Source organism: Phalacrocorax carbo, chromosome 6 (assembly GCF_963921805.1).
Source record: "Phalacrocorax carbo chromosome 6, bPhaCar2.1, whole genome shotgun sequence".
In the NCBI taxonomy this organism is placed as follows: domain Eukaryota; kingdom Metazoa; phylum Chordata; class Aves; order Suliformes; family Phalacrocoracidae; genus Phalacrocorax; species Phalacrocorax carbo.
The window spans coordinates 13,201,976-13,229,574 of record NC_087518.1 but is presented as its reverse complement, the minus strand read 5'-3'; the positions used below and the strand labels follow the sequence as shown (position 1 = coordinate 13,229,574).

The 27,599-nt window shown below is 49.8% G+C and overlaps 1 protein-coding gene across 2 annotated transcripts in view; it reads left to right on the top strand.

Annotated features, from left to right (window-relative positions):
- The window catches only part of PLXNA1 (plexin A1), a 121,745-nt gene extending 106,574 nt beyond the window's left edge, over window positions 1-15,171 (top strand). For both annotated transcript variants that reach the window (XM_064453745.1, XM_064453746.1), the window contains exons 25-32: window positions 533-692; window positions 1,277-1,380; window positions 1,855-1,951; window positions 2,656-2,846; window positions 3,740-3,909; window positions 5,676-5,888; window positions 9,510-9,660; window positions 13,167-15,171. In XM_064453745.1, coding sequence (XP_064309815.1) covers window positions 533-692; window positions 1,277-1,380; window positions 1,855-1,951; window positions 2,656-2,846; window positions 3,740-3,909; window positions 5,676-5,888; window positions 9,510-9,660; window positions 13,167-13,262 — 1,182 coding nt within the window. In that variant the 3' untranslated portion in view covers window positions 13,263-15,171. The remainder of the gene's footprint in view (window positions 1-532; window positions 693-1,276; window positions 1,381-1,854; window positions 1,952-2,655; window positions 2,847-3,739; window positions 3,910-5,675; window positions 5,889-9,509; window positions 9,661-13,166) is intronic.
- Window positions 15,172-27,599: the final 12,428 nt, after the last annotated feature.

Sequence of the window (27,599 nt, the reverse complement as noted above, 5' to 3'; positions counted from 1 at the left end):
ATGGCCCTGACAGGTATGGGGCCAGAGATGCTGTTGAGCACATGCTACCTGGAAGAGCCAGCCACACATGTTGAGTGGAGATCAAAGTTACAGCCTTGAGATTACTGCAGGAGATACTTCTCTTCCTCCATATGAGCCATCTCCTCTGTCCAGTTGAATGATGAGCCAGGCTTTTCCCCTGGCTGAGACTGCACCTAGTTCTTCACCACCTTGATCTCCACTGGGGTGGGGCCAAGAGGGAAGTGGCTGGGCATCACTCAGCCTAGACAGGTTTTGGTGAGATGGGCATGGTTTGCTGGCCCAGGATTCCTTCACTGATACTGTGCTGCCTTTCTGGGAATGGTTGGAGATTTGAGGGTGGTGGGGAGAAAGGCAGGGCAGGAATGTGCCATGTAGCTGCAACTCTGCAGGGGCCTGGGAGGTGAGAAGGTGTGGCCTGTAGACAGCTGTAGCCCCAGGTCCTTGGACCTGCCTTTGCAGCCAGTACATCACAACCTCTCACTTGAGTCTTTTTGCCCCCTGTGCTGTGCAGACTCTTAACTGTGTGAACCCTGAGAATGAGAATGCCCCAGAGATCCCCGTCAAGGTGCTGAACTGCGACACCATCACTCAGGTGAAAGAGAAGCTGCTGGATGCTGTCTACAAGGGGGTGCCCTATTCCCAGCGACCCAAAGCCGGAGACATGGACCTGGGTAAGAGAGAGGCCAAGCACTTCCCTGTGGGGAGCAGGGGTGTGACTAAAAGCAGAAGTGCTAAAAAAACTGTTCAAGGCAGGAAAATCTGCATCGCCTACAGGAGAGGGGACTTCGCAGGACCAGAGCATTTGTGTTTGTCCAGTCTAATTTTGCTGTGCTGGTGGCACTCACTAACTTTGTGTGGGGACCCCTGGCATGAGAGTGTGGGTCCTGCCAGTGGAGAGGATGGGGACAGGAGCCTCCTTGGCTCTGGCTGTGGTCTGTATTGCAGGCTTGAGGTGGCTGAGGTCCAATGAGGCCAGCAATAGTTAAGAACAGTGTTAAAAGACCTGTTCCTAAAGGAGGGGCGAGAAAATGAAGAGGAGTAAAGGAAATGATTGCCAGGGTTGAACCAATGCTGTCTTTCCTTGAGTACTTAGAAACAGCTTTTGCCCAACACCATATTGATAGTCATCAGTCCTGGGATTCGTAAGGTAGGGGGAGGGCTCTTTTGTTGATGCCCAGACTGCACTCTCACCCTTGCCTTGGCTTTGTTCTTGTAACACCCCCTAACCATGAGCTCTTCTCCCTCATGGGGACAGAGTGGCGGCAGGGCAGGATGGCCCGAATCATACTGCAGGACGAAGATGTTACCACAAAGATTGACAATGACTGGAAGAGGCTAAACACCCTGGCCCACTATCAGGTAAGGCTTTCCATGGTGGAAAGCACTGAGCAGTCACCAGCTGCTTTGAGCTTGAACATCTCTTCTCCCTCCTCAGCTTGGTCAGGACCTGGGCTCAGCTCTCCAGACCATGATGCTCCTGCAGGGGCATGGCCAGGAAGTCTGCAGTCACTTTCCTGCCTGGGCCCCGTGTTTATGGTCCTTCTGTTCAAGCAAGCAATAAACAGGGCATTTCTAGGACTCACAGAGGCTGTTCCCTGCTTGACCTTACTTTGCCATTTTTTCATGCCAAGGTTTCTGGTGTGTTCCTGTTCTGACCCCTTCTGTGAGCTGTCGCAGAGGTAGATACGTAGGTCTCCTTTGCTGGAGATAGATCTCCCTAGGGTGCGGTGCAGTGTAGCTTCATCCCTCCTGGGCTGGCTTCTCCCTCTTGTGTGGCTGTTCCTCCTGTGTCTCTCCAGTATCGCAGCCTGCTCATGCCATCTCTGCCCCCAGGTGACGGATGGCTCCTCGGTAGCCCTGGTACCCAAGCAGAACTCGGCATACAACATCTCCAACTCATCCACCTTCACCAAGTCTCTCAGCAGATATGGTGAGTGCACAGGGGCATCCTCTGCTGTGCTGGCAGGGGAGGCAGCACTGGGCTGGGCTTGCAGACCAAGCCACAGGGCAGGTGATTGTAACTGTGGCTGTGTGGCTCATGTGAACAAGGTCCTCCAAACCCCCGGCTCTCCTGCACCATGCTATTTATTCTGGTGTTGGAGAGGGGGCTGATGCCCTCAGAGCCAACTCTCTTTGCAACGTGTCAGACTCAGGGGAGAAAGACGTGTCAGATGGCTGCTGCGAAGGGATCCCCTCCCTTTTATTCCCCTGAAATCTAATTAAAACAGGCACAGAGGCACTTTGCACTTAAATGAGCAGAGCTAAGGATTCCAGCAAACATGCTGGCAGGTGTACTTCAGCCTTGGTTTGGAAGGGAATAGTGTGGTCAGCTCGGACTGACACAGGAGGGATCTATGATCCTGGTACCTGCGTGCTGGGAGCAGGGCAGACCTCTGCAGAAACCCTTCTATGATGGTCCTGGCTCCTGTACATCAGCCAGGTTTGAACATAGCCCGGCAGGCTCTGAGGATGGTCCCAGCAGAGCTCGGTGATTGCAGAGGCTGGATCCCAAAGCTCCTGTTTCGCAGCCATGAGGTGCCCTGAAGCCACAGTGGAGGGAAGGGGAATGGAGGGTCTGGTGGCGAGGTGGAGGTGGGCAGGGTACAAGCATCCCCCTCTGCTTGGTGCTTGCAGAGAGCATGCTGCGGACAGCCAGCAGCCCCGACAGCCTGCGCTCACGGACCCCCATGATCACCCCCGACCTGGAGAGTGGCACCAAGCTCTGGCATCTGGTGAAAAACCATGACCACATGGACCAGCGGGAGGGTGACCGGGGCAGCAAGATGGTCTCCGAAATCTACCTGACCCGCCTGTTAGCCACCAAGGTATGGCCCAGAACTGCTGCCTAGCTTTTTAAATCTGGGTAGGGAAGGGTATGGCTTTTGGTTGTCCAAAAGTGGTAAACACTGCTTTTTTATTAGCCTTCAGCTTCAGCACAGGAGGACCTACTCTCTTGATCTATTCCCTGAGCTGGAGGTGATGTTTTTATGTGTCAAAACCCTCAGTGAATATCCCTTGAGTGGATTTTCCTATTTGCTTTTTGCACCCTTTGGCGTTTTTACTGTTCCCTGTATCCGTGAGCAGCTGCTGGACTGCAAAGCAGAGATGTCATGGGGCAGGCACTTCACCCCCTTTGGTGTTTGGGATAAAGCTGCAAAATCAGTGATGTGGGAAGGGTAACCCAGGGCATTTGACATTGCAGCAAGTTCCCCTTCCCTCAGCACATACAAAACCTTCTGTAGTGCTGAGCAGGTGCTGTGCATCTGAGATGTCCCTAGAGAGGAGTGGAGGGCTGTGCTGTAGATACTGGCTCAGGATTGCAGAGACTGGGCTCAGCCATCTCCCCTGTGACTTGGCTCTCTGCCTCGTGGGATGAGGGCTTGTTCAGCGATGTCTGTCATCAGGTCTTGGGTACCTTAATGGGACCCAAAAAAGACCATGATATGACATACATTCACTTGGGTTTTGCTCTATATGGTGTTTTTATTTGTATACTTTTAGCGTGCCAGATCATGCAGTGAAGGAGATATCTTGTCACTGCAGTGTCTGTTTCCTAGTATAAACCACTGAGAACAAGTAGGGTTACACAGACTATACTGTGCTTCTCTTCCAGGTGATAGAAATGAAGTTGGTTTAAAGGCCAACCTTTAGTTAAAGGCTCATCTCTCTGCTAGCACCAGGCGTTTCTGAGCCACCCTTCCCCCTTTCTCCTCTTCAGGGCACCCTGCAGAAATTCGTGGATGACCTGTTTGAGACCATCTTCAGCACAGCACATCGTGGGAGTGCACTGCCCCTCGCCATCAAATACATGTTTGATTTCCTGGATGAACAAGCTGATAAGCATCAGATCAATGATTACGATGTCAGGCACACCTGGAAGAGTAACTGGTAATGGAGGGGGGCAGTGAACGGGGAGGGGAGTGGAGCTAATGATATCACAGCTAACAATACTTCTAAACCCTCTGACAGTGAGAAGAAATATGTCCCTGGAAATTATCCAGGACAAGAGAGGCCCATATCTTTGTATTTCGGGTGTGGGTAAATCCTTTGCATGCCTTCCTGCAGCAGAAAAAAATCCCAGGAATGCAATGCTCCCTCAGCCCTTCCATCCCCAAATCCCAGGCACCACGCTCCCCCTGATGGCTGGAGTTGGCTGAGGACCACAGCAGCTCTGTTCCCATCTCACCTTGAGCAAAGGCCACTCGGGCTTTGTCATCCTCCGGGCTCCTTCGGAGATGCCAGCCCTGGTTCTCGTCTTGACTGCCCTAAAGGTGTTTCCATGCTCCCTCCCATCATTCAGCCAAGTGTGCCCTAACAAAGTCAGCATAAAGCCCTGTATGCATCCTCCATAAGCTTGCCTGCAGAGCCAGCCCACCGGCTCTGCTAATTGCTCCCTGAAAAGCGGGCTGGAGAGGCTGATGAGACCTCCGTAAGTGCTGGGGCCAGGGCTTGAGCAGGCATTGGCTCCTGCTCTGCAGCCCACCCACCCCATGGCATTCTTCCTTTCTGCTGCCTCACTGATTTCATCTCTCTGATCTTGCAGTTACTGGAGACGGGTATGTACGTTCCCGTGTCTGGCATTTGTTAAATGGCAGCCAAATTGCTTTTGTATAGTTCAGTAACTGTTGGCAATTAGCAGGGCAGGAAAAGAAACATTTTTAAATGGAGATGTGAGAGCGTGGAAGTGCTTGGAACTGATTTATAACTTGGCTTTCTATATTAAAAGAAGGAGTGAAAGGCAAGGGAGGAAAAAAAAGCCCCGCTCCTCAGGGGCTGGGCATGCAGGCTCCTGCATACTAATGCCTGTGCTTATCTCTGGGCGCTAATTCGATGTGTGGAGCTAATTTCTCAAGGCCATTCCCTTCACAGATGAAATACGTACATGCACCCGGTACCCTCATTAGGAAAGTCCTGGGGAATGAAGTGTGTTTTGTCTAAGATAAAAGCATTTGCTAGGTGTTGGTGTTGAGGGATGAGAGAGCAGAGAGGTTTTCTGATGGGGGGAGACACTGAGATGCTCCAGGGAGAGGAGAGGGGCAGCAGGATTGGGAAATGGAGCCACGGAGAGTGGCACCTGAGTCAGTATGCAGCAAACATCCAGTCGGTGGCTGGCCAGGAGACCCGCTGCCTCTACAGCTGAGAGCTTTATTTCCAGCGTCTGAGGCTGCCTAAATACTCCTCTGGTGTTAAATGTGCTAATGAGTCCCTTGAGGAGTCCAGTTAACCCCCTTCCTCCAACACGAGAGATGTGTGAAATGCCACATGGCGCTGTGGATGGGCTTATTGAGGCGAGAGAAGGGGACCAGGCCTGGTTTGACCCACGGACTCAGCAAGGGCTCTTCACTAAGAGTGGGTCCTTGGAGAAACCGCATATCTGCACTGCCCTGGTTTACCTTTGGAGATGTTGGCAGTGCTGAGGAATTTCTTCATGGAGAGCCGTAGCCGTGTGGGGGTGGGCGGATGAGGTGGTATTGAATTGCGCAGAGGGGAACAGCCGTTTACCCTAGCTTGTTTGCATTCCTGGGAAGCTGGGAAAAGCATCCTGCCCAATTCTGGGTCATGGGTTGCTCCTCCTCTGCAACTGGAGGTGCGTGTGTGCTAGTGCCATGTAGAGCTTGGTTCAGGTGCTGACTCCTGTTTCCTTCTTCCCTCAGTCTACCTCTACGTTTTTGGGTGAATGTGATTAAGAACCCCCAGTTTGTGTTCGACATTCACAAGAACAGTATTACTGATGCCTGCCTATCCGTGGTGGCTCAGACATTCATGGACTCCTGCTCAACTTCTGAGCACAAGCTAGGAAAAGACTCTCCCTCCAACAAACTACTGTACGCCAAGGACATCCCCAACTACAAGAGCTGGGTAGAAAGGTGAGTAAACTTGGCAATAGCTCCTTGCGTCACCTGGAGGACTTAACAGTGGATGTGGGTGTGGGGACTTGGATCATTGAGAGGACTCCTCTTGGCAGCTGTCTGAAGAGGGATCCTATTAACGCTTGTGGAAAGTGATCCTCTTGTTTGGGAGATGATGCTTTCTTGTGATTGTCTCCTGGAATGAGTTTGCAAAGACTGTTTGACAGAGCCATTTATGACTTGCTTAAGGGGAGCTAAAAGCAATCTCCACTTTTAGGTTGTCTGATGTTTTCTGTTGTAAAAACTTGATCTGTGCTAGGGAATTGCTAACACCTCCCTTGATTACTCTTGAAGAGCAGTGAGAAGTCAGCCTTGGACTAGAGAAGTGCCTTTTTTATACCATGACAATACATGCAGGTTTTGCTGAAATAGTTGAAAATTACCATTTCCCGTCTTTCATCCATCTGTACATCTTGCCTGGGATCCTGATGAGAGCACATGCTCTGAGGCAGTGCTCAGGCTGCTGTTGCTGTGCCATGGAGCAGAGAGAGGAGCAGGTCCCCTGACTCTTCCTGACACCCTCCGCCTTCACTGTTAGCTGATGAGAGACATCCTTCTGTCCTGCTGAATTAATGCAGTGTTAAAGGTTCAGGGTTTGAATGCTACTGATTGCAAATTGGTGCACTCAGGCATAATGTTATGTTTACCTTTATCCTTTTGGGAGAGAAGAGAAACCTGGGAGGTGTCCTCCAAAGCCCTCCAAATAGAGCTACTGTTACCGTATGGAAAAGTGGGACTCAAGCTTAAAAAATGTCAGATTTCTGGTTGCTGATGCAGCTTTCCCCTTGTGTTGATATGCTGTGCTATAGATCATGCTCTTTTTTTTTTTTTTTTTTTTTTTTATTAAACTGTGGACACTTCCCTTTTTCAGCATCTAGACTGGATATAGAATGAACCAAACAGATGATGTCCAGGCAACAATAAGCATCATATTCTCTAGTTTGCAAGCATGGGACTTTGTAGCCCAAATCATCCTTTGGATACTCACTTGTACACAGTTATTTTTGAGGCACCATTGGCATGCCTGGTGCTTTGTGGGCAGGTACAAAGACAAGCTCCTTTCCTCGAGGAAGATAGGGCTTGGATTGGAAGATGCCCCTGAAATATGGTAACTGAGAGGAGAGATAAGCTGCATTGTAATAGGAGAAAGTTCTTTGCAGAGGGCTGTAGGGGGCTTTGGTGTGGGGTCCTGTAGGAAAGTCACAAACTTTGTAAGGTGAATTTCTCTGAGCTTGCCATCTCTATGACAAAAATATTCAGTTCTAAGTGTGCCTGGAGGAAAAAGGTATAAAACCAGTCCAGAGTGAAACATTGGTCTAGACATGCTATGTCCCTGGGGAGGAGTGGCAGATCTGACCGGTGACAGATATTCTGCTATCACGTACTGCTGCTGTGGTCCCAGAAGCAGCCAAGCAGGGGGCAGAGCTGCCCTGTGCAGGGCGTGACTGTGTCTCCTACCGCTCCTCTACTGTGGGGATTTACAGTGTAATCGTTTCTGGCTTTTGGCACCGTTACCGTCACAAAGCTTTGCAGAGGCAGGATGGGAGCGATGCGTGGGCAGCTGAGTGGGACTGCTAGTTCCAACAGCAGGTCTGTCGGCTGCCTTGGTTCAGGCACCAGCTGAAAAAAGGGCATCCTGCCAGTCTGAGGCAAGAATAGCACGGTAAAGGGCTTGGGAGGTGGAGAGTCTGGGGAAACCCAAGAGGACTGCTGCTGTAATCATGGCTGTGGTAGGTGTCCTCTGGAAATGGTAGGTGTGACTAGGATCTTGGTCCACGAGCTGTGCACACTTGTATTGAAAAATGATGGTTTCCTGCCATCCTTTGTGTCATGGTAAAACCCGGATCATAAAACTGCTGATATTACCTGGACATCTTGTTGTGGCAGCGGCAAAAGCTTTCTTCTTCAGCAGGTCTCCCTTGTACGTTCATTTCCCGTGAGTCCCTCCCCACAGGGGCCTTCATCTATGGGGTTAAAGGGTGGCCAGGAGGATCTCTATGGGTTTTCTTTGCTAATCAAAGCTGGCTGGAACTGAGAATGTTGGGCATATTGTTCCTAATATTCCTCAGTGCAGGTAGAAATAGTGTCAGCTTTAGGAGATGTCACTCTAGAGGTAATCTCTCTAGCAATGTAGCAGATCTCTTGATGCTTGATACAGTCAGAGGTCCTCAGCCCAGACCACTGCTCTCTTGGCAGCATCCAGGAAATCTCTCTCATAACTGTCTGTGTGTGAATGAGCCTCCTTGTAAAAACTGCCCAAGTATTTTATCACTAGCCGAGTTCAGCGCTGTGGGATGGAGTGGATCCTCATATTCATCTCAAGTGGTCTTGCTGCCATCTGCTCCTATCCAAGTGCTTCAGCCGCGTTCCACCTCCGCGTTTGGCTGATGATGCTAATGATGCTAATCACTGTACCAGAAACCTCACTGAGTAGTTTGAGGAGTCACGAGGAGTAAAGCAAACCTGGAAGAGACTGGCACTCTGCATTTCCAGGTGGTGGGAGTGGCCGGGACTCATTTGCTTTTAATAGAGGCCTGTGGACACAGCCCTGGTTTCGAAAAGGACCTCAGTAGCCAGTCTGCTGGTGCATCTGCTTGGTGTAACCCCCCTGCTGCAATGTGACACTGAGGCTTTGATCCTTTTGCATTTTTATGAAGCAGGGTATTCTGTTTTTCTGCTATGATTCTGGACAATGTAAGCCGTGTGGGGGTTTCTCTATATTTGCTGAGCATATCAATGAGGCAGCTGTGGGATGGGACCGCAAATCTCAAGTTGTTCTAGGAAATGTAAGGTAGCATGTATGGTTGCTGGTAGCAACCACCAGAGAAGCACAAGGAAGGCAGGAAAGAATCAAGTCATTTGACCCAGGCATGCCCTAAGACATCAGCTACCTCCTCTGCTGCCCAGGATTCTTTGAGTTCACAGATGTGTCTGCAGAACCTCTGTTTTCACTGCAAACAAAAGGTCCCCGAGGTTTTTGGTGAGCGGTAACTTCTGAGCATGGCCAGCGGCAGTCATAGGATGTGTTGAATGGCTATTGCTGAGGAAGATGTAACCATGTGGGTGTGTATTGCTGCAAGGGCTGGATCTGAACTTGTCTTGCATTCACGCACCAATTATCTAATTGAATGCAAAGGGGCATCGTTGGCTTTAGTGGCATGGTGACCTTAGGAGAATGGTAACAAAGACTTACGTGTTGCTGCAGGCATGGAGGATTCTGGTGGATGCGGTTTAGTGCAAAATGTGCCGATGGGATGGGAAGGAGGAAAATGTGTTGTTTAGGAGAGGGTGGGAAATCCCTCAGAGCAGCAGATCCTGGCTTCCTAGCATGGTGAGCTGCGCTGGGCGTTGCTGCATTGGGAGCGTGTTCCTAATGATGCTCACCGCTCCGCAGAGTGCTCAGAGACCTCTTGATGAGCAGCGGCATTATAATGGGTGATCGTGGTATGTTGCTGCTTGGAAGCAAGCTGCTCCTCACCTTGCCTCTCCAGAGGCCGTTCTCAGCGAGTGTCGTGGCAGACACTGGTCCCCTTCTGTCTGTCCCTGTTTCTGACCCACTGTTCTGTTTCTCCCGTGCAGATATTATGCAGATATAGCTAAAATGCCAGCAATCAGTGACCAGGACATGAGCGCATACCTAGCGGAGCAGTCGCGGTTACACCTCAGCCAGTTCAACAGTATGAGTGCGCTGCATGAGATTTACTCCTACATCACCAAGTACAAGGATGAGGTAAGACGTGGTGATGGGGAGTCAAGCCTGGGCTGAGAGCTGTGTCCTTTTGCCTGCATTTCTGCAGTCCCCTGCTTTTTCCTATAGACAAACACCCCATAAAATGTGGGAAAGAGCAATGTAGTCTGTGTCTGTGCTTGGGCTGGCAGGGAAGGAAAGGTTTGGGAGGGGTGGAGCCAGGTGCTGGTGTAGGCAGCACTTCATTCCCCGTATTTTCTGCCGTGAGTAATGTGGGAAACACCTATTTTTCTACACATTTGGCATGTGAGCTCCACGGGGCTGCAGAGTTCATGGCGTTATCTCAGTGTGCCTCCCCTATCCACCGCCACTGACCTGGCGCTGCAGCAGTACCAACACCGTGTGATTATACGGGCAGCGTCTGGCTCCACTCCCTGGGGATGCTAGAGGATGTGGTGGCCTCTTCAGTGCTTTGTGAACATAAGTAAGAATGGTTAAAAGCCCCTCTATTGTAATTTATACAAATTAACTACTTAAAGGACTGCTCAAATCCACACCCCACATCTTTTTATTAAAGCAATAAAATATGTAACTACAGTAAAATGTGGATCTATACATACAACATGATAGTATAGGTTTTATTGTCCCAATAAAGGGGATTGACAGTTGTGTTTGAATGGTGGCTTATTTAGGTGACAGAGTGCCGGAACATCTCCTCGCTTGGAAAGATCCAGGAGAACCAGCCTCTCGCCCCACAGCGGGAGGAAACGGGGTCCCCGTCAGACCATGCAGCAAGCTCGGGAGGCATCTCCCAGTGCTTCTTTGAGGTGTGAATTTAGGGAGTCCATAGGCAGGTCATAGCAGACCTGGCCCCTGGGTCTAATGTCAGTGCTGGGACCATGGTGGCCAAAATCCTTGTGGACCTTTGCAAAGCTAGGTGCTTTGCAGGAGTGAGGAAGAGGAGGGCCTGGCATGCCTACAAGGTTGGGAGGAAACACTGGTGCTTGGGAAGGTGCTGTGTGGTGGTCACCATGCAGCTCGTGGCCATGTACTGATGACCGTGCTGGTGGGACCTCTGTGCCACTCCCCAAATGAGTTGGGATGGCACATCCAGGAGGCCTCTGTATCTGATGAGTTGGCCGTGAAGTGTTTTACAGTTGTACAACAGCTCTGTGGCTACCATGAGAGTGGAAGAGGAGCAGTCTGGAGGATCTAGATCTGCTGTGGGGCAGCCATCATCAAGTGCTCACTTCCTCCAGCATAAAAATCCCCCAAGCCTTAAATAAATCCTCCAAGCACTGGGTGAGAAGGGAGGGGACTGTGTGGCATTAATGGGGTGCTCTTTAGGGGCACAGGTCCTCTTCTTGCCCACTAATGGCAGCCTGATGTCTGTTGAGTGTCTTGCTGTCGCCTGCTCTCCTAGCATCACAAGTGTGTTCACAGCTCTCAGGAACTTCTTTTATTATTTGTAATGGGATTAATAAATCGCAGCTGTTCCCTTTGTTTGTTTTCATTCATTAAGCACAATTATATGCAGCCCGATTGCACCCTCTTTGATGCAAAATGGGAGAGAATAATTTTTCCTGTTGTTCAGTGCAATAATATGCTGTCATTGGCTGTGAATGAAAATCATAATTAATTTTCATTTGGGTACTTGCATCTTGGTAATCAGTGGTCGTGGCTCCTTACAGCAGGTGACAAACCTGGGTCTCTGTCTATGCTCAGCACAGGTTTCCTTTGACTTCATTGTTTCCGTGAGGCTGAGATAAAAGAGGAACAAGTAAATGCAGGGGCAGGTTGTGAATCTTTTGACACCTCAGCATCCCAGCATATGCTGACTTCTTGGGAGAGGTGGAGGAGGTGGGCAGGGGGAACAGACTCCTCTTCCACTTCTCGGACCGATCTAATGTGGTTCCAGCTCAGCCACCTTTCAGGCATGTGAGGTTTTGATTTCTGCATGAGTGTTGTTATAGTTACCTTATTTCGCGTGTAGCATGACGGCTGACAGTGGCTGCGGAGACGGATGGCAGGGGAGTGTCCCTGGCGGCAGGTTTTGTGGCAGAATCTATAAGGTCTTGTGAGTCCAGCTGCAGCCCAGGGTCGTTGCTGCCCGGCGAGGTAAATCAGATGTGCTTGGCTCTCGCTGGTGAATTTTCTCCTCCTCAGGAGCTGATGTCGGTGGCAAGATGCAGCGTTCCCCCTTCCTTTGGGAAGAGATTCCCCATCTGGCATCTCCTGCTGCCCTGGCAGGCAGGGACCAGCCTGATCCTGTCCCGAAAAAGCCTGGTGGAGAGCCAGAGCCTGTTGGTGGCTGGAGGCTGCTGCATGGCAGCGTGGTGGATGCTGCACAGCACGCGCCGCTCTGCAACCCGCCGGCGCTGCAGCAGCTCTTAATCAAAGGGAGCTGATTCCCCATTAAGAAGTTACCTGTAGGGCTCCTGATGGACTTTGCCTGCCTCCTAGTCAGTCTATTAATTATACAACAGTTTGTTTCCAATTATGCAGCCAATGAAATGGTTAATCAAGTCCCCTTTGACGGATGCCTTGATATTTAATTGCAAAAAATTTGCTCTCTCAACTAGCTCACCCGAGGAGATGAGATTTTTGTCAGGTTTGTTTTTTTAAATCAGCTTTTCTGCTCTGCTGGCATGATGTTAGTGAGGTGAGACTCCTGGATGCTGGGAGGGCAACTGCCCCTTCATTTTACACTTCGTTACTCCCTTCTCCCCACTCTGAGATTTGACCTGTACCCTCCTACTGCTGCCAGTCCTCCCCGGCCCTGGGGGCATGGCCGCACCCAGCCCAGGGCAGGGGACCCTCCCTTCACCCTGCGATCTGTCATCATGGCCAGGATCTTGTTTAGAGAAAGGGGGTTTCAAGGGAGGAATGCTGTCCTTGGATGTCTGTGGGTACACCCCTTGCACAGGACTGAGGGCTCCCAGTGAGGCAGGCTTTGCTGGTGCATCCATGTGGTGTCGCCCTCCATCGCCCCAGTGGACCCAGTTGTCCACCCTGGGGGAGAGATGAGCAGGGTTTTACCACTGGCTGCAGCTGAAGCCTTGTAGATTTTGTCATCTTGTGCTCATGGAACCAGTTCACGGCTTGTTCGTGGTCTCTGAAATGCATCCCCTGCCTCCCTAGGATGTTATAGGTTTGTTGGAGTCGTGGGTGTGGTGGGAAGGTGTCGTTGTTTTGGTTTTGGGGTTCAACCTTCATTTGACAATGGAGGTTTGTTTTCTTCATTTCCCCACGTGCAAGTTTGCCTCTCGTTAGTATCAAGCTGGTCCCCGGCGTTACTGCAGCCCTTTGGGGGTCCTGGGAGGCTCTGCCTGGGGGGTAGCAGCACTCAGGGCAGCATCTTCCACCTCATGCCTCCTTTGGCCCTTTCCAGACCCCGTTAGAGATGGGAACGAACATGCGCCCCTTCCCATGGGGCTACATCCCCATGCCCTGATGCTGTCAATGAGACAGCACATCCGTGGGCAACAAGGAGCCACTTCAGGTAGGAGGGTACCTCCTCACCCTCTCTTCTCCCCTCTCTTCCCCAGATTTTAGCCGCGTTGGAGAAGGATGAGCAGGCCCGGAGGCAGCGGCTGAGGAGTAAGCTGGAGCAGGCAATCGACACAATGGCCTTAAGCAGCTGAGAAGGCGGTGGTGCAGTGCCAGCATCCCGGGCAGCGGAGGTGGCAGGAGGGAGGGCCGGCCAGCGGCAGCCGCGGGCAGAAGACGACTTTGGGGTTGGGGCCAGCCGGACCCGCGGGAGCCACCACGCCTCCGCACGCTTCTCATGAATGAACAAGGAAAACTTGTGCTTTAGCAGAAAAAACAAACAATCCTGATGACAGCAGCAACATCAATAAAACCCCTGACACACACAAAAACCCCTGATCCAACTGGGATGCAGCAGGGACCTTGCAGAGAGGCGATGCCAGGCAGAGGAGAAGGGGGTCGCCTGCCCCATGGACCCGCTGGGCATCCCTTGCCTGGGCAGAGCCCCTGAACCCGCAAGGAAAAGGAGGGTTGGGACCGCGGGGCTTTCTAGGACGGCGTTCGGATGTTGTTGTTACTTTGGTGGAGGGAGGGTGGGTGGGCTCCTATTTTTACTGTACTTGACTTGCTCTCCCCTCCTTCCCCCAGCTGTCCACCCCCTCTCCTCCTCCTTCTCTCTCTTTTTCTGTCTCTTCCCCCTTCTCTCTTTCTCTGGCCTTCTGCCACTAGTGTTAACTGCTATATTTGCACAATTTACACAAGAGAAACAAAATTTTTAATTTAAAGAAAAAAATTATAACAAAAAATGGGAGGGGATAAAAAAAGATTCTAAATTTTTGCAACAAGCTAACAAAAACGGTTTTAAAAAATAAGCTAAAGGACTGATGCTGGGGAGATTTGGGGGTGGGAGCAGTAGCGGGGTGGGCAGGAAAGGGAGGAATCCCTGAGCTTTGATATTTCTTAAAATACGTCCTGTGCCATGTTTTATTTGAATGTTGTTTAGTGCGGGGGGGGTGGGGGTGGGGGAGGAATAAAAAAAAAGGTGGGAGTTTTATTAGCTGAGTAGATGCTCTTATTTAAATGCTGCTGGAGTGTTCTGGAGGTCACGATCAGAGGCGAAAGGAGATCCCAAGGTTGGCTTTTCTTTTCCTGGGGGATCGCTGAGGGATGGTCGGTGTTTTGTTGAGCTCATCCTCGTTTTCCGAAGGTCCAGTGGCTGCAGGGAGGTCCGGGCTGCACTGCCCACCCCTGCCTGTCCCAGGACGATATGGGGTGGAGGACAGCTGCGGGGGCTTGGGGTCTGTCGGGCGGGTTCGTGGAGAGCCAACATGGGTTTTTTTTTGGCAGATCCCCTGGTGCTGGAGCAGCCTTAATGAAGCCCTTTATTATTTTTTTTTCCCCCATCATCTTTTTGTGCTGATGCAGGGGAAGGGACCAGATCCCCAGGGAAAGGGGAGGCAGATCTTCGGCATCTCTTGACCAGGATCCCCCCCGGCAATCACCGCTGGGTGACCAGCTCATGGGGGGACTGGGATGCTCGGCTGCTGTGGGGCTGTCACCCACTCCCCAACCTGGGAAGCCCAAATGTGTGCAGGACTTTCCACCCAAGATTGACCTTTCTTCCTCTGTCTTTTCTTTCTTTCTTCCCCTTTCTCTCCTTGCTGTCACCCTGTCTCCCCTCTGCCATCTCCGCCCTGCTGGGGCATTCGCTGGAAACCGGAGGTCTCTCCCTTGGCTGCCCACTTTGAAATGTCAGATCCTCGCGGGTTTGTGCTTTGCAGAGATGAAAAGGTGCCAAATGCTGCCCTGAATGGCAGTAGGTGACAAAAAACTTCCAAAAAATTGAGCAAAACCCTTTGCTTTTGTGTACCGAGAGCTCCCATCACTGCCTGGGCCATGGCAGACGGGGTCAAACTCTGCCAGGAGCGGGTGGCTGTTGAAATCCAAGTGGAAAGAAGCCCAGCTGATTTCTGTCCGTTCCCTTAAATTGCAAGTTAAGGAGGGGAGAGGGAGAAATAATGAAGTTTTTAATTAAAAAAAAAAAAATAAAAGCGTGTATATATATATATGTGGTTACAATCTAATTCTCGTGCCCCAGTGGGGTGCTGTATAGTTAACTGAAGGAGAATCGAACCAATATAAATATGAAATTAATTTACACAGCCAGTTAAAACAAAACAAACAACAACTACAAAAAAAGAGATACCAAATGATCTGGAAGAATTTTCCAAGCCTTTCTCACCATGCAGAACAATCGTTTGAAGCCTGCACATCTCTCATTATGTTGTAATTTTGTTTGGTTTTGTTTTGTTTTAATAAGGAGGGAAAGGAGAAGATGCTGATTAAAAAAAGAAAAAAAAACCAAACAAACAAAAAACTCAACCACAACAGCAAAACTATGTTTGAAAAAGAAGTAATAATTGTTTCCCAAACCTATGAACCCTGAGCTGTCGCTGGATTTCTGAGAGCTGTGGGCTGTTGCATGACTGTGCTAGATTTTAGTCTGAGTTGATCTTTTTAAGAAACAGAAGAAAAAAACCATAAAACAAAAAAAACTGCAAGTGTTGAATATTAGAGGTTTGTTTAGACCTGTTACCTATTTTTTTTATTTGAAATTAATTTGTCACTTTCTCGTCCAAAAGAAAAACAAAAACAAAGCAAAAGAAAGACTTCAGAGGTTCACATCTCAAATGTGGTACTTGGAGAGCCTTAAAGGACAGCTGGGTGCCTGCCTGCCCCGCGCTGGGGCCGCTGCTGGCTGCCAGCATCTCCCTGGGCACTCCCATGGGACAAAATCCCCCCAGGGGCTCCTTTGCAGAACTCGCTGCTGCTGCGATGGGGCGGAGGGGTGCCCACAGCTCCTTTTGGTGCAAGGTTGGCCCAAAGCTGCTTCCTCGTGCTGCTGCCAGCTGGGCGCCATTGGCGGAGGCCCTGGAGATCGCCTGGAGGATGGTGGCTGTGCGTTGGTACTCATTGTGATGCCGTGGAAGGGGAGCGGTTCTTTCGAAGTCTCCCTGAAAGTGGCGTGGGTCTTGCCTTTTGCAGTGGTAAGAGCATCTTGGGGGGCTTTGGTGGCCATTGAGGGAGCCAAGCACCTAGTTTTTGTGGTGATTAAGAGGGGATGGTGGGACCTTCCCCGTTGCTGGTTGGAGAGGACGGAGCGTTGTTTCTAAGAGCATCCCCCTGAAAATTTCCTTGTTGGCAAACGAGGGCTGGAAGCACTGTTAAGAGCAGAGATTTTATTAGCCTGTTGCTTTCCTGACAGCGATGCTAAGGGTGTGCCCTCAGCTGGGCTGGAGGGACAGGTGAGTTTCTTGGCCATGGTGGGCCTGGGTTGGATTTGGGCAGCAGAGAGGTTCCTGGGGGGGGTCATGTCAGGCAGGCTGGCAGTGCCATGGTGTGGCTGTGCTCTTTGGGCTCCACTTGCAGCGTGCCCCTTGTGCTTTGGCCTGGCTCTTCCCACCCCATGGTGATGCTGAGAGCCCATGGTGTGGTCCTGGGGATGGGTTCCTGTTGGCTTCCTCCTGGGGAGCTTTGGGGTGTCTGCGGTTTGTTCCACCAAAGGATCCCCCCAGCGCCTCCTCACCCCTCCAGTGTCCCCTTGCTGCCTCTAACAGGGAGGGTGGCAGTCGGCAGGGTGGGAATTGCAATGCTGCCCGCAGCCTCTGGCGCTTCTTGGTGCTACCTTTGCCTTTTGTGTGATGCCCAGCGTCCTTAATCGTGCCAGGCAGACCATCCTTCCTCCCTTGCCCTAGCCTGGTGGGGGGCAGAGCCAGGCTGGCAGCCCCGTCTAACCCTGCCTAGGAGCGAGGAAAGGCAGGGAGAGGCTGGGAAGCATTCACAGGACTCCTCTTACTGGTGGTTATTGCCTGTGCCCCAAAATGGGGCAAGATGGAGAAGCATCCCCTACCCTGAGCCTGCATTTCAGAGAGCTCCTACTTTGCCCCCCGCCATTGGAGGCGGCTGGACACTGCAGGCTGGGGCGAGCCTGGCCCCCCTCAGCTCACATTGCCTTTTCTCTTCAGTTTGGGGTTTTAAAAAAAGTGCAGTCCAGCCTGGAAGTGTCCCCTGTGCCTGGCGCCGGTGTCCCACTCTGGACAGAGCCCCTTGCCACCCCCGGGGCTTGCCCCAGCCTCAGGATAGGGAGCAGGGGGACAGGTAGCAGGACCCCCCCAAGGCTCACCTGGTCCAGACCAAAGCGCACAATGAGCTGTCCTTTAAGAGAGCAGGGGGAAACCTAAAGCGGACCCGGTGAAAGGCAGAGAATTTTAATAGTTTTAAAAAATTAAATGGGGAAAAAAAATAAAAATCCGGAGTCCTGATTACTTTTCTGTGATTGTTTCAGACTTGAAGCAACAGGCCAGCATGGCTGGTCGAACGCCCTTTGATTGTGTAAATATCCTGCTATTTCCTATTTTAATGTTCTTCAGATTTAGTACTTGTAAATAAACACACGCATCAAGGAGAGATTAAACATTTTTGCTAAAGCCAGTGTCTCGCCTGTGTTTTTGGGGGTGATGTGGGGGGTGGGGGGCAGTTGGCTTTGGGGAAGGGCCATTTCTGGGAGCAGCAGCCAAATCTGTGGTAGCGCTGGGGTGGCACAATGCAAAATGGCATCAGGATGGGCCAGCATCACTGGGGCCACCAGGTGCATATGTGGGGGACTCTGAGCTGGGGCTGGTCACAGCCCCAGAGCAGCCCTAGGGGCTGCTCTGGGTGCTTGCAGTGGGGTTTGGATGGAGGATGTATGCTGGGTAGGAGAGGGCTTCTCCACCAGCCACTTCTTTACTGGGCGGCTTATATGGATTTTTTTTAAACTGTTGGATTTCACTCATCACCTTTCAAAGTGCTTGGTGCTGTTGATCAGATACAGATGAGCTGAATCTGTTATGTTGCGAGCAGAGGTTAGGTGAGAAGAGGTAAATACCTGCCCAGCTGCAGTGCTGCTCGCTGGGGTCAAAGGTGCCAACCAGGACTGGGACAGCTTCAGTTCTGCCTCTTGGCCACCTTGGGCCTTCCTCCTGCGGGGACATAATGGGGTGACAGCACAAGTGCTTAGGATGTGGGGGAAGAGGTACATGGCGGTGGGGTGATGGTGCAGGCATGACTCTGCAGGCTCTGCAAGCTGTAGGGCATCTTCTTTTCCAGCTCCTGGTCTTTAAGCTTTGCAAAGCCATTGTGTCACATGGTAATTCTAGGTACCTCCAAAGTCATTGTAGGGTTTGCAGGATCCTAAAGCAAAGCACTGGGGAGGAAGCCCAGGCCAGCAGCTGGCCATCACAGCAGCTTCCTCGAAGTGGTGACCTTCCCCAGTGACACTGAGGGATGTTCCCAGGCAGAAGGAGGTGAGTTTGGGGGGTGCATCCCTGGGGTGTGGGGTGAGGGCCAGGGCTCTGCCCATCATGCAGACCAAAATCATACAAACTGAAGTGCTTTTTTTTTTAATCTTTTCTTAGTGTTGTCATTTCCTGGGCCAATTTCCTGAGGGTTTGGGGCTAATAGGGCTAGTTGTGTACTGTGGATTGTAACTGCATCTTGTCTCTGCATTTAGCATATGTATAAACTGGATGTTTGTTTCTCTTTTCTCCCACAGTTTTCCTACTCTCCAGTGAGGGGACTATGAGCAGCAAATATTAAACTTTCACTCTCTTAGCCATAGTGCCATTAAAACAAAGATTGGTTTGATATTTTTTTTTTCACCTTAAAAAACCCAAAGTTTTCTATCACCAACTTTTCAAATGTTTAAGAAAATCACATTAGAACTACATTTTGTTCAGGTTTCTAGAAGGACTTAACTGAGGGCAATGGAAAAAAGACCCTCATCTCCCCAAATTTTGTGGCTGCAAACTCTGTCCTGGCAGCCACATGGGAGCTGGTGGCAGCTGAGCATCAGGCAGGTGAGCGCCCTGCTGGGTATGGAAACTTATTTAAATAACACTCCTGAAAGTTTTTGGTCCAAAACGTAGTGGGGCTTTCATTGCTTTTGGGGTCTTTTCAAGGCACGGGGGTGAGGGTGTCTCCCTGAGAAGATAGGTTGGGTTTCTGTGGTGGTATGTCCTTGTTGGATGTGTTGGAAGGGACCCCCATGCTCCAGCCCACAACAGCCCCCTGCCAGTGCAAAAAGCAGAGCCAACCCCTCTTGTCCCCTCAATGACTCCCCTCCCTGGGGGCTCAGCACTGTTGGGGTTCCCTGCCTTCCCTGGGGACAACAGCTATGGATCCTATACTGCTTTGGGTTGAAATTTCTTGCTGAAGGACATCTGTGTGCTGTGGTGGGGTGCATAAAGAGGAAGGGGTGACCTTGGCACCCATCTCAGACATGCTGTTGTCCCCATAAACCCTCTTGCTGCACATTATTGCTTTAATCTGAGCTCGTTGCAGGAAGGATTTTTATGTTTTTTCCTCCTTCTTAATATTTGCTTTATTGTTTTACCAGAGAACAAAAGCTTAAAAACCTCCTGGTTGGCCAAATAAATAAGTATCTAGTATTTCACAATCACCAGGATGTTCTTCAATACAAATTGTACCAGTTTTCCCAAGGAGTAAGAGCTGCTGGCATGAAGCCAGGGCCTCCAACGACAGCTACAAATGTCTTTGTTTGCCTCCTCAGTTCTAGTGCAGAGCTAAGCAGAAAAAGATTATCAAGGCCTGCAAATGATTGTGTAATCCACAAATGCACTTTATTTGATTAAATGATAAAATGTGAACCTTCCAGCAATAACATATACCACTGCTGCCTGAGACGGTGGTAATCCAGCAAATCTGCAGCAGCTGTAGCATGTCCAGAGCCGGCTGGGGCTCAGCTGTGAAGGCAGCCCACTCCCCATGGCAGCAGTGGCTGACCCTAGGGGCCTTGGAGGCCCCCCGCCATCATTTCACCCAACCTTGGACTCCAAGTGCGAGGCATATCATGGGGCACCCATGTGGGGGCTGAAGTCTTATCCAGAACTTTTTGCACAAGACCTCTAGCCCTGCAGCATTGTCACAGTCTTGCACCTTCCCTGTGCACCTCCTTGTCCCCTCCAGCCCCGTGGAGATGCTCTCCTGCCTTTGGCTCTCCCTGTTTAATCCTTCCTTTTTTCTCTTACACGTGCAGAGAGAACCAGGACATGCACATGCTGTTGCTGCTCTTGCAGAAAGCACTGTGTGCTCAGTGCCATGAGTCGCCTTGTGGTAAGGTGGGTGCAGGGCGCAGGGACCCATGGTCTGCAGCAAGGGGATGTGTCATGCTCGTGTCCCAGGGCACACGCTTGTGGACAGCCATGTGCCCATGGTGTGAGTGTCAATTGCCAGTAGATCGTCTCCTGCCTTTGGTAAGCTTCACTCCAGAAAGACAAGAGGGTTTGACTTGGGGGTTTAACACCTCCTTTACCTGCCGCTGATGTCCGTCCGTGTTTGTTTTCTTCTGGTGTCACTACTGATGTGCTCGGAGGCTGAGAGGCTGAGCCCCTGTGGGCTGAGCTGTTAAAGATGCCATTAGACTCATTGTCTTCTTCAGGCTTAGCCAAAAGGTTGGCAGGAACACCTCTCACCCACCAGCCCTAAGCTTCTGCACTGGGACAGAGTGGCTGGGCTGGGAGCATGACGGCTCTTCCAGCTGATAATGAGTCTGTAATTCATTAACTGCCAGATCCAACCTCTTACGCGCAGAGAGCACAGGACTGCTCCTTCCCTTCCTATAGCATTGCCCTGGGTAGCCCTGGACCTTCCTGCAATGCTGCCGACCTGCAGCCCAGGGACTCACAAATGAAAAGAGCAGCAGGGCTAACTGGGCTGTCCCAGGGACATTGCTGCCCCTTGAGCTCTGTAATCCTGCAGGAGACACCTGCCACATCTTTGTGGGGGGAGGCCCTTGAGCAGCCACTTCCTGCAGGAGAGAGGCTTTCAGGCTCCATCCTCCTGTGTTCACAATGTTCCTTGACCAGAAGCAGCTCAGCATATATATGCACACACACACACTTAACAGATGCATAACACATATATAACATAACTTAATATAATATAACATAACTTAATATAATATAACATAATATAACATAATATAATATAATATAATATAATATAATATAATATAATATAATATAATATAATATAATATAATATAATATAATATAATATAATATAATATAATATAATATAATATAATATAATATAATATATCCAGCTAGAGTATTAACATGGGCTGCAAGCACTAGGCCATGCACTGCGTTCAGACATCGCATGGGAAAGGCCAGAGTAGCATCACGTGGCCCCGCAAGTTGAAGGATACAACGGGGGGTTTCTTCCCACTTGGAGGTGATGATTAAGTTTCTTCTGAGCTGCTGGGAAGAGAAAAAAAAAATCCATAAATTGTGAAGGCAGTAAGGGCCGAGCAGAGCAACACCCCCTTCCTCTCCCCGCTTGGACTAATGAAAATCACAGTCACGCTGGGAGGGAACTGGTTTATGTTTGTTCTTCACTTTAAACGTAGTGGTAAAAAGCCCACAGTTTTGGACTTGGAGCGGAGGTGGGATCATTAGGAGGTGGCAGGCGACGGCTGATACACATTAATGTGCCATGAGTAGTCAGAGCTTCACTGTTGTGGGTTTTTTTTTAACTGAGGCAAATTATTGCTTCAGGAAAATGACCACCTTCCCGATGGAATTAGAGGAGGGGGAAGGGGGAAAATTGATTTGTCTTGAATTTTATAGCGTCAGATTGACAGGTCTGGAGACATGCACCACCCCCTCTGCAGAGCCATGGGGCAGTGGAAGGGTGACATGATTCTGGGCGTGGCAGCTGCCCCTGTTTGGATGCTCCTCCTTTGGAGGGGCTGGCAGTGGGGTGTGGTGACTAGGCTGGAAACCATGACCACATATCTCAGCCATGACTGTCAAGAGCAATTTTTCCATGGGGTGAAGTCAGTAGAGAAACATTGCTGTAGGCATCTTGCCCATCCCTCTGGCCCCCGATAACTTGGTGGCTCACCACCATGTGCCTGGTATGGGTGGCCAACAAAACCACCCCAGGCTGGCAAACCCTGGGATGCTGCTACAGATGGAGGAGCCCCACTCCTCCAGGGGCTTTTAAGGTGGTGGTTGGTGTGACTTTGCACATGCTATTTCTAGGTGGTCTTCCAGCATTAATACCACTGTGATTGGCTTGAACTGGCTTTCCCCTCCCTCTGCTAGAAAAAAGCAGAAATGTCCAGTGTCCATCCTTGGGACCTGGATGGAGGCCAGGGGCATCTTGCTGTCCCCTGGCTACAGGCAGTGTCCCTCAGCAGCTGTGGTGCCACCAGCAAGGTAGCTCCTGGTAAGTGATGGGGACCAGGCAGGTTATTTCAATGCTCTCCTCTCCTGTATCACAAGGGATCATGATGCACATTGTAAAATGAGTCATTAGCTCACAGACCACCCAGATCATTCCCAGCAAGGGAAACTGGGGCACAAGAGCAGAGTTGCTTCACCCAAGGTCATGTAGAAGGTTGCAGCAGGGAAGAAACCACTCAAGACCCATGCTGGAATCCCTAGGAAATGTGTTTTTGTTATGGTCCCAGATGCCTGGGCCACTTTGGCTGTCACAGTACCCTGAGCTGGAGTTTTATTTCTTCCCCAAACTGACTTTTTTTTTCCTTTTTTATGAACGAAATTTTCCCTTCACAGCTCCTATTCTCTCAGGGGCTCTTCCACTCAGCGGTAGCCCAATTTCCTTTTATAGCTCGTACAATGACTGTCCTAATTACAATTAAAACTGGGAACGCTCTAATCAAATCTTTTACTATTCTAGACAAACTCAGAAAATGAGTAAAATTAGTGACACATGGCGCAAAAAAAAAAAAAGTAAAAAAAGGTGCATGAGCTAGTGCTAATGCAGACAGGGAGTTAAAGAGGGCAGTGGGATTTCGACGCTCATCTGCGGTAATTGGCAGTAGGGAAGTCACGGGCACTGCTGGGGAGTGGGACTTGAGCTTCCCTGGAGGTTCTTCCATCCTGCTGACCCTGTGCTAGCTGGACACATTGGTTTGAATAATCCCCCCCAGCAGTTACCATGGCAACAAAGCCTTTTGATGACAAAAACCTTCAGCATCAAGAGTTAATCAAACCCTAAACCAAAACAGGGTTAAAGACGGAGCAGGGATGTGTGAACAGTGGGGTCACTGGGGCAGAAGAAAGGCAGTGAGCGGAGAGTAAATAACAAGCAAGGGAGAGGGGTCTGATGTCCACTTGAGCTCAAGTGGATGGCCAGAGGGGGTTTCATTGCAATGGGAAATCACAGGGCTAAAGTCGTAGGATGAATAATTATTTTTAGTTTTCTAAAGGGCAAGATGGATGATTTTACCACCCCGCTCCATCATGCCTTGCAGCTATGTGTGCCGATTTTGTAGGGGAAACACCAGGTGCTGTGACGTGGAAGGCGCGGCACATGTCCCACCTGAGTGGAAATGTGGTCCTCAGCTGGTGTTCTGCCAAGGAGTAGGGCTTGCTAGAGCCAAAGGGCTGTGCATGCCATGGGCTTCTCAAAATGTGCTATTGGTTCAGATATGTGTACATGACATGCTACTCCAGATTACCAGCTAGAAATCCATGATGTGGCCATGTGGGCTCCCATGTGTTTGCGTTTGGGAAGAGATAGAGAAGGAGGTCTCATGACTCCATTTCTTGGATTAATGCTCCTGGGTCACATAAGGGTTGTAGAGGTAGGATGGAGGCAGAGCCAATGAGTTAAACCCTTTCTATAGTTTGCTGCTCATTTGGGGTTACATATCCTGTCTGGTCTAGCACAGCTGATAGTTGCTCTTGGAATTGCCTCCTTCACAGGTGGTTTGTCTTCAATGCTAGTGTGGTTCACAAGGAGCTGATAGAGGGCTGGAGTGAACTGGGGTTCAGGGAAGTAAAGCCTGGAGTGCTGTCCCTACCATTGGATACCAAATGATGAAAGCTGGTACTGGCAGGGTGAGAATGTCTTTTTATGCCACAGAGAGCAGATGTTTCCAGCTAATCTCAGTGTTATGGTGATGTTCCCAGCAGATGTTTCCAGCTAATCTCAGTGTCCAGGATTTGGGAGGTCTCTCTGACTGTAAGGCCTTGTGGAGGTAGGGGGAAGGACAACATGCCATTCTGGGGAGGAACATTTTTAATCCTGAGGAGGATAATTTTTAATATCAGGATTTATGGAAAGAGTGTGCCCGAGGTGAGGGTTAGTGTGACAGACAGGGACAGGGTTAAAATAAGAGAGCTTTAGAATGCCTGAAGAACTGGTTGGAGCAGACGAGCTCCCAAAGAGCCAGGGTTGTTGGTGTGGCTCACAAAGCCTGGTACCCTGATTTTCAAATTATTTAGTATCATGAAAGACCTCATGTTGGACCTGCCCAATGCATCAGTGTTCTCCCTGACCCAAACTGTGGTGAGATATTCCCTTAACTGCTTCTGTGAAACAACTGCTAGTTTGCAGTCTCCACCAAAAACATGCAACAAGGCTTCCCCATGCTCACACTCACTATGTTTTTCCCACTGACCAGCCTAAAACTTCCTTGTTGCAGTTTAATCCCCTTTCTACTGGTCCTTCCCAGCAGAGTTGTGAAGACCAGATTGCTCACAGATGCTGTTTTTGGAAGGGTGTCTAACTCCTATCAGGTCATCTTCAAGGTCTCAGGAACCTCAGTTATCTCCAGTTCTCTGCCTAGGTCTTATTTTTGGGGTGATCTGGAGGTTTAGCAGTGAGGGGAGTGGTCTTGGGCAAAATGAGTGACCAAACAGCCTTATACCTTAAGGTTTATCAGCTTTCCATCCAGACTGTGCAGTCTTACAGCTGGATGCGCCCTGGCAGCTCCCACGAGTCCTCAGAGTTGGGCGTTGATTCAGTTCAGTTACAATGCATTAACAAGGAGCTGGTTGCTCTCCTCACTCCTTTCCCTCGCTCTCCATCTTTATTACTTTGTCAAAGTACTTTCAAGTATAATACTTATATTTTATAGGTCTGAAGCACAAGATTATTCAATTTGCTTTATAGGCCCAGTTTGATAAATCCACTTGGAAGCCCGTGCTGTGGTAATTGAAATGCACTGCCTGGGGAGGAGGGAATTTCTGCACTGGCTTCAGCCTTCGCTTCTGACTGCTGCCGGCCGGTCGCATAGGCAGGAGTCAGTGAAACCTGATGGGATTTACAGGGCAGGAGCTGCCTGGGGACCCAGGTGCATCTGGGTAAAATCGGAGCTGGGAAAGCTACTGGGACAGACTACTCTGAAAACATTAATCCCTTGTTCCTCCTTTTGTTCTGATCTTTCTGACCCAACAAAGCCCCAAGGGCCTTTGAACTGTTGGGGCACAAATTGAAATTACAAATTGCACTGAAAGCAAGAGGATGGCCAGGAGTTCAGTGTGACTGCGACTAGGACATTTTACATGCCTTCAGGAGCAGCATTTGATAATTCATCCCTGCCTTCGCTGAGCCAGCAGCAGTTGAATTTCTCAGCTGCCTCCAAATGAACTGGGGCTGAAAGCAGGCTCTCCGGGCAGAAAAGCCTCTTTGAAGGCTTTTGACACCTTACTCCTGGAAGGGGTGAGGCATGGTTGGGGAAGTCTCACCTTCACCACAGTAGCAGGATGAAACTGTGCCTTGAGGAAAGTTTTGATGCTTGAGGATGGGTTCGAGGCCGGAGTGGGGGGGCTCAGTCATGAATCTCAGATTCATGAGGCTTTTGGGAGCCAGTCAGTCTTTCTTACACATACTCCACCCTCCTTTTTGGGGATTTGAACCAAAGCTTTGATCCTTATAACGGATAATATATCACGGTGCCTGTGACAGCAGGGACGTGGTACAATGACCCAAGAAACCATTCCCAGTCTCATGTTACAGATGTCCTTGATGTCCAACTCTTCATCTGAAGTTTGCTAGTTGGCCGTGGTTCCTGGCATTAGATGAATCTACCTGAGGCAGACCACGTTTCTTCCAACCCAGCAGTGGCAACAGCTCTCCGAGAGGCAGCAGTGCCCCAAAGCACATGGTTTGAAAGCTTAAGTCAGTTTTCCTGTTTAAAGAAGGGCTTGTCTGCTGACAAACCTCTCATCAGGTATTGGTCTTACAATGCAGCAATGCCCAAGGCTCCAGGGAAAGCGGCTGAAACACCACAAGTTCAGGAACCTTGCAAACCTCTGGGTCACATCTCAGAGTACCTTGGCTAGAGGTTGCTGTGCTGTGTGTTGAATTGAGGTCTTTAATCCAAATGTTGTTAGAAATTTCCTCTTACTGTTCAACAAAAAAATGTCAACATTACACTAAAAGCAATACTGATCCTACGTGACACCAAACATTTTGCAAAGCCTTGGATAATGTTGGGAATGTCAGTTATTGTTTTATTGCTTGAAAAATTTGGTTTTGGGTAAAAAGATGCTAGTTTTTTTCAAATGAAAATTTTGAAAAATGTCACAACCAGGTCTAGTTAAGACCTCACTAGATGGAACTGGTTGGGTGTGAAGAGGCACTGGTCTCCAGATTTCAGTCTGCCCTTAGGGCAAAAAGCTGAGTGCAGAAAGTGTTTTTTGAGGAGGCAGCCCTGTCTGCTCAGTTCTTCCCACAGGCGCAGAGGACAACCCTTTCTGCGTGTTCCCTGCTGGCTGTGATGAAGGGAGGTGGTGTTAGATGTAGCTGGGAGGTGCACCCCATAGCTGTGCCTCCTAACTTTCCCACCATAGTCAGGCTTTCTACGGCAGTTGGGGGAGGGATGACACTGTCAGCTCATTGTTTCTGCTGGAGAAGTTGCCCTTCTTTTCCTGTTTTAGCTTCATCCCCCAGGGCTGTTAATACAGCATTTCCCAGAAGGGCTAAATTTAAAGCAAATGGAAGCATATTATATTTTTGGCTCCAGTAGGTAGAACTGTATAACACTCTGCCTTCATTTTTTATTTCTCTCTCTCTCTCTGCACTGAGTGTGTATCATAGGCTGTCATTGTATTTAAATAATAAAGCAGACCCAAGATTATTTTGTACACTTTTCTCTCCTCTCTGATCTCCCCATTGAAAAATGTATGGAAAGCAACAGATGTTTCGACTTTGTAGCTTGAACCTTCTCAGCTGTTTGAAGATTTGATGTAAAGTTCTTTGAACATCAGTTTCAGAGGAGCCTCTCTTAGTAACGGTTGCCATGCAAAATTCATAGTTAATGAAGATTTCAGGGTTATGGTGGGGTTTAAAAATGTTATTTCATTATTAGTGCTATTATTTTGTACTGTTCTTAATCAGCTTGGAGGAGTGGCATCATCCAACTGCAAGAAACAGTCACAACTGCACCCCAGTGCGTGGCATTGAATCCGGGTGCCTTCTCTGGGTTCTGCAGCTCAGTGGTAGCCAGAAGGGCTCTCTGACTAGCCGTGGGGGGCATGGATGCTGATTTAAGCAGGGGCTGTTGAAAGGTACCTGGTAATTAGTTGCTGGATTTCAGGCACTTACCTGCTGCCCACTATCAAAGCAAGGAGCTGATCTAACTCGGAGGACTGGATTACCCTCTAGTGGCT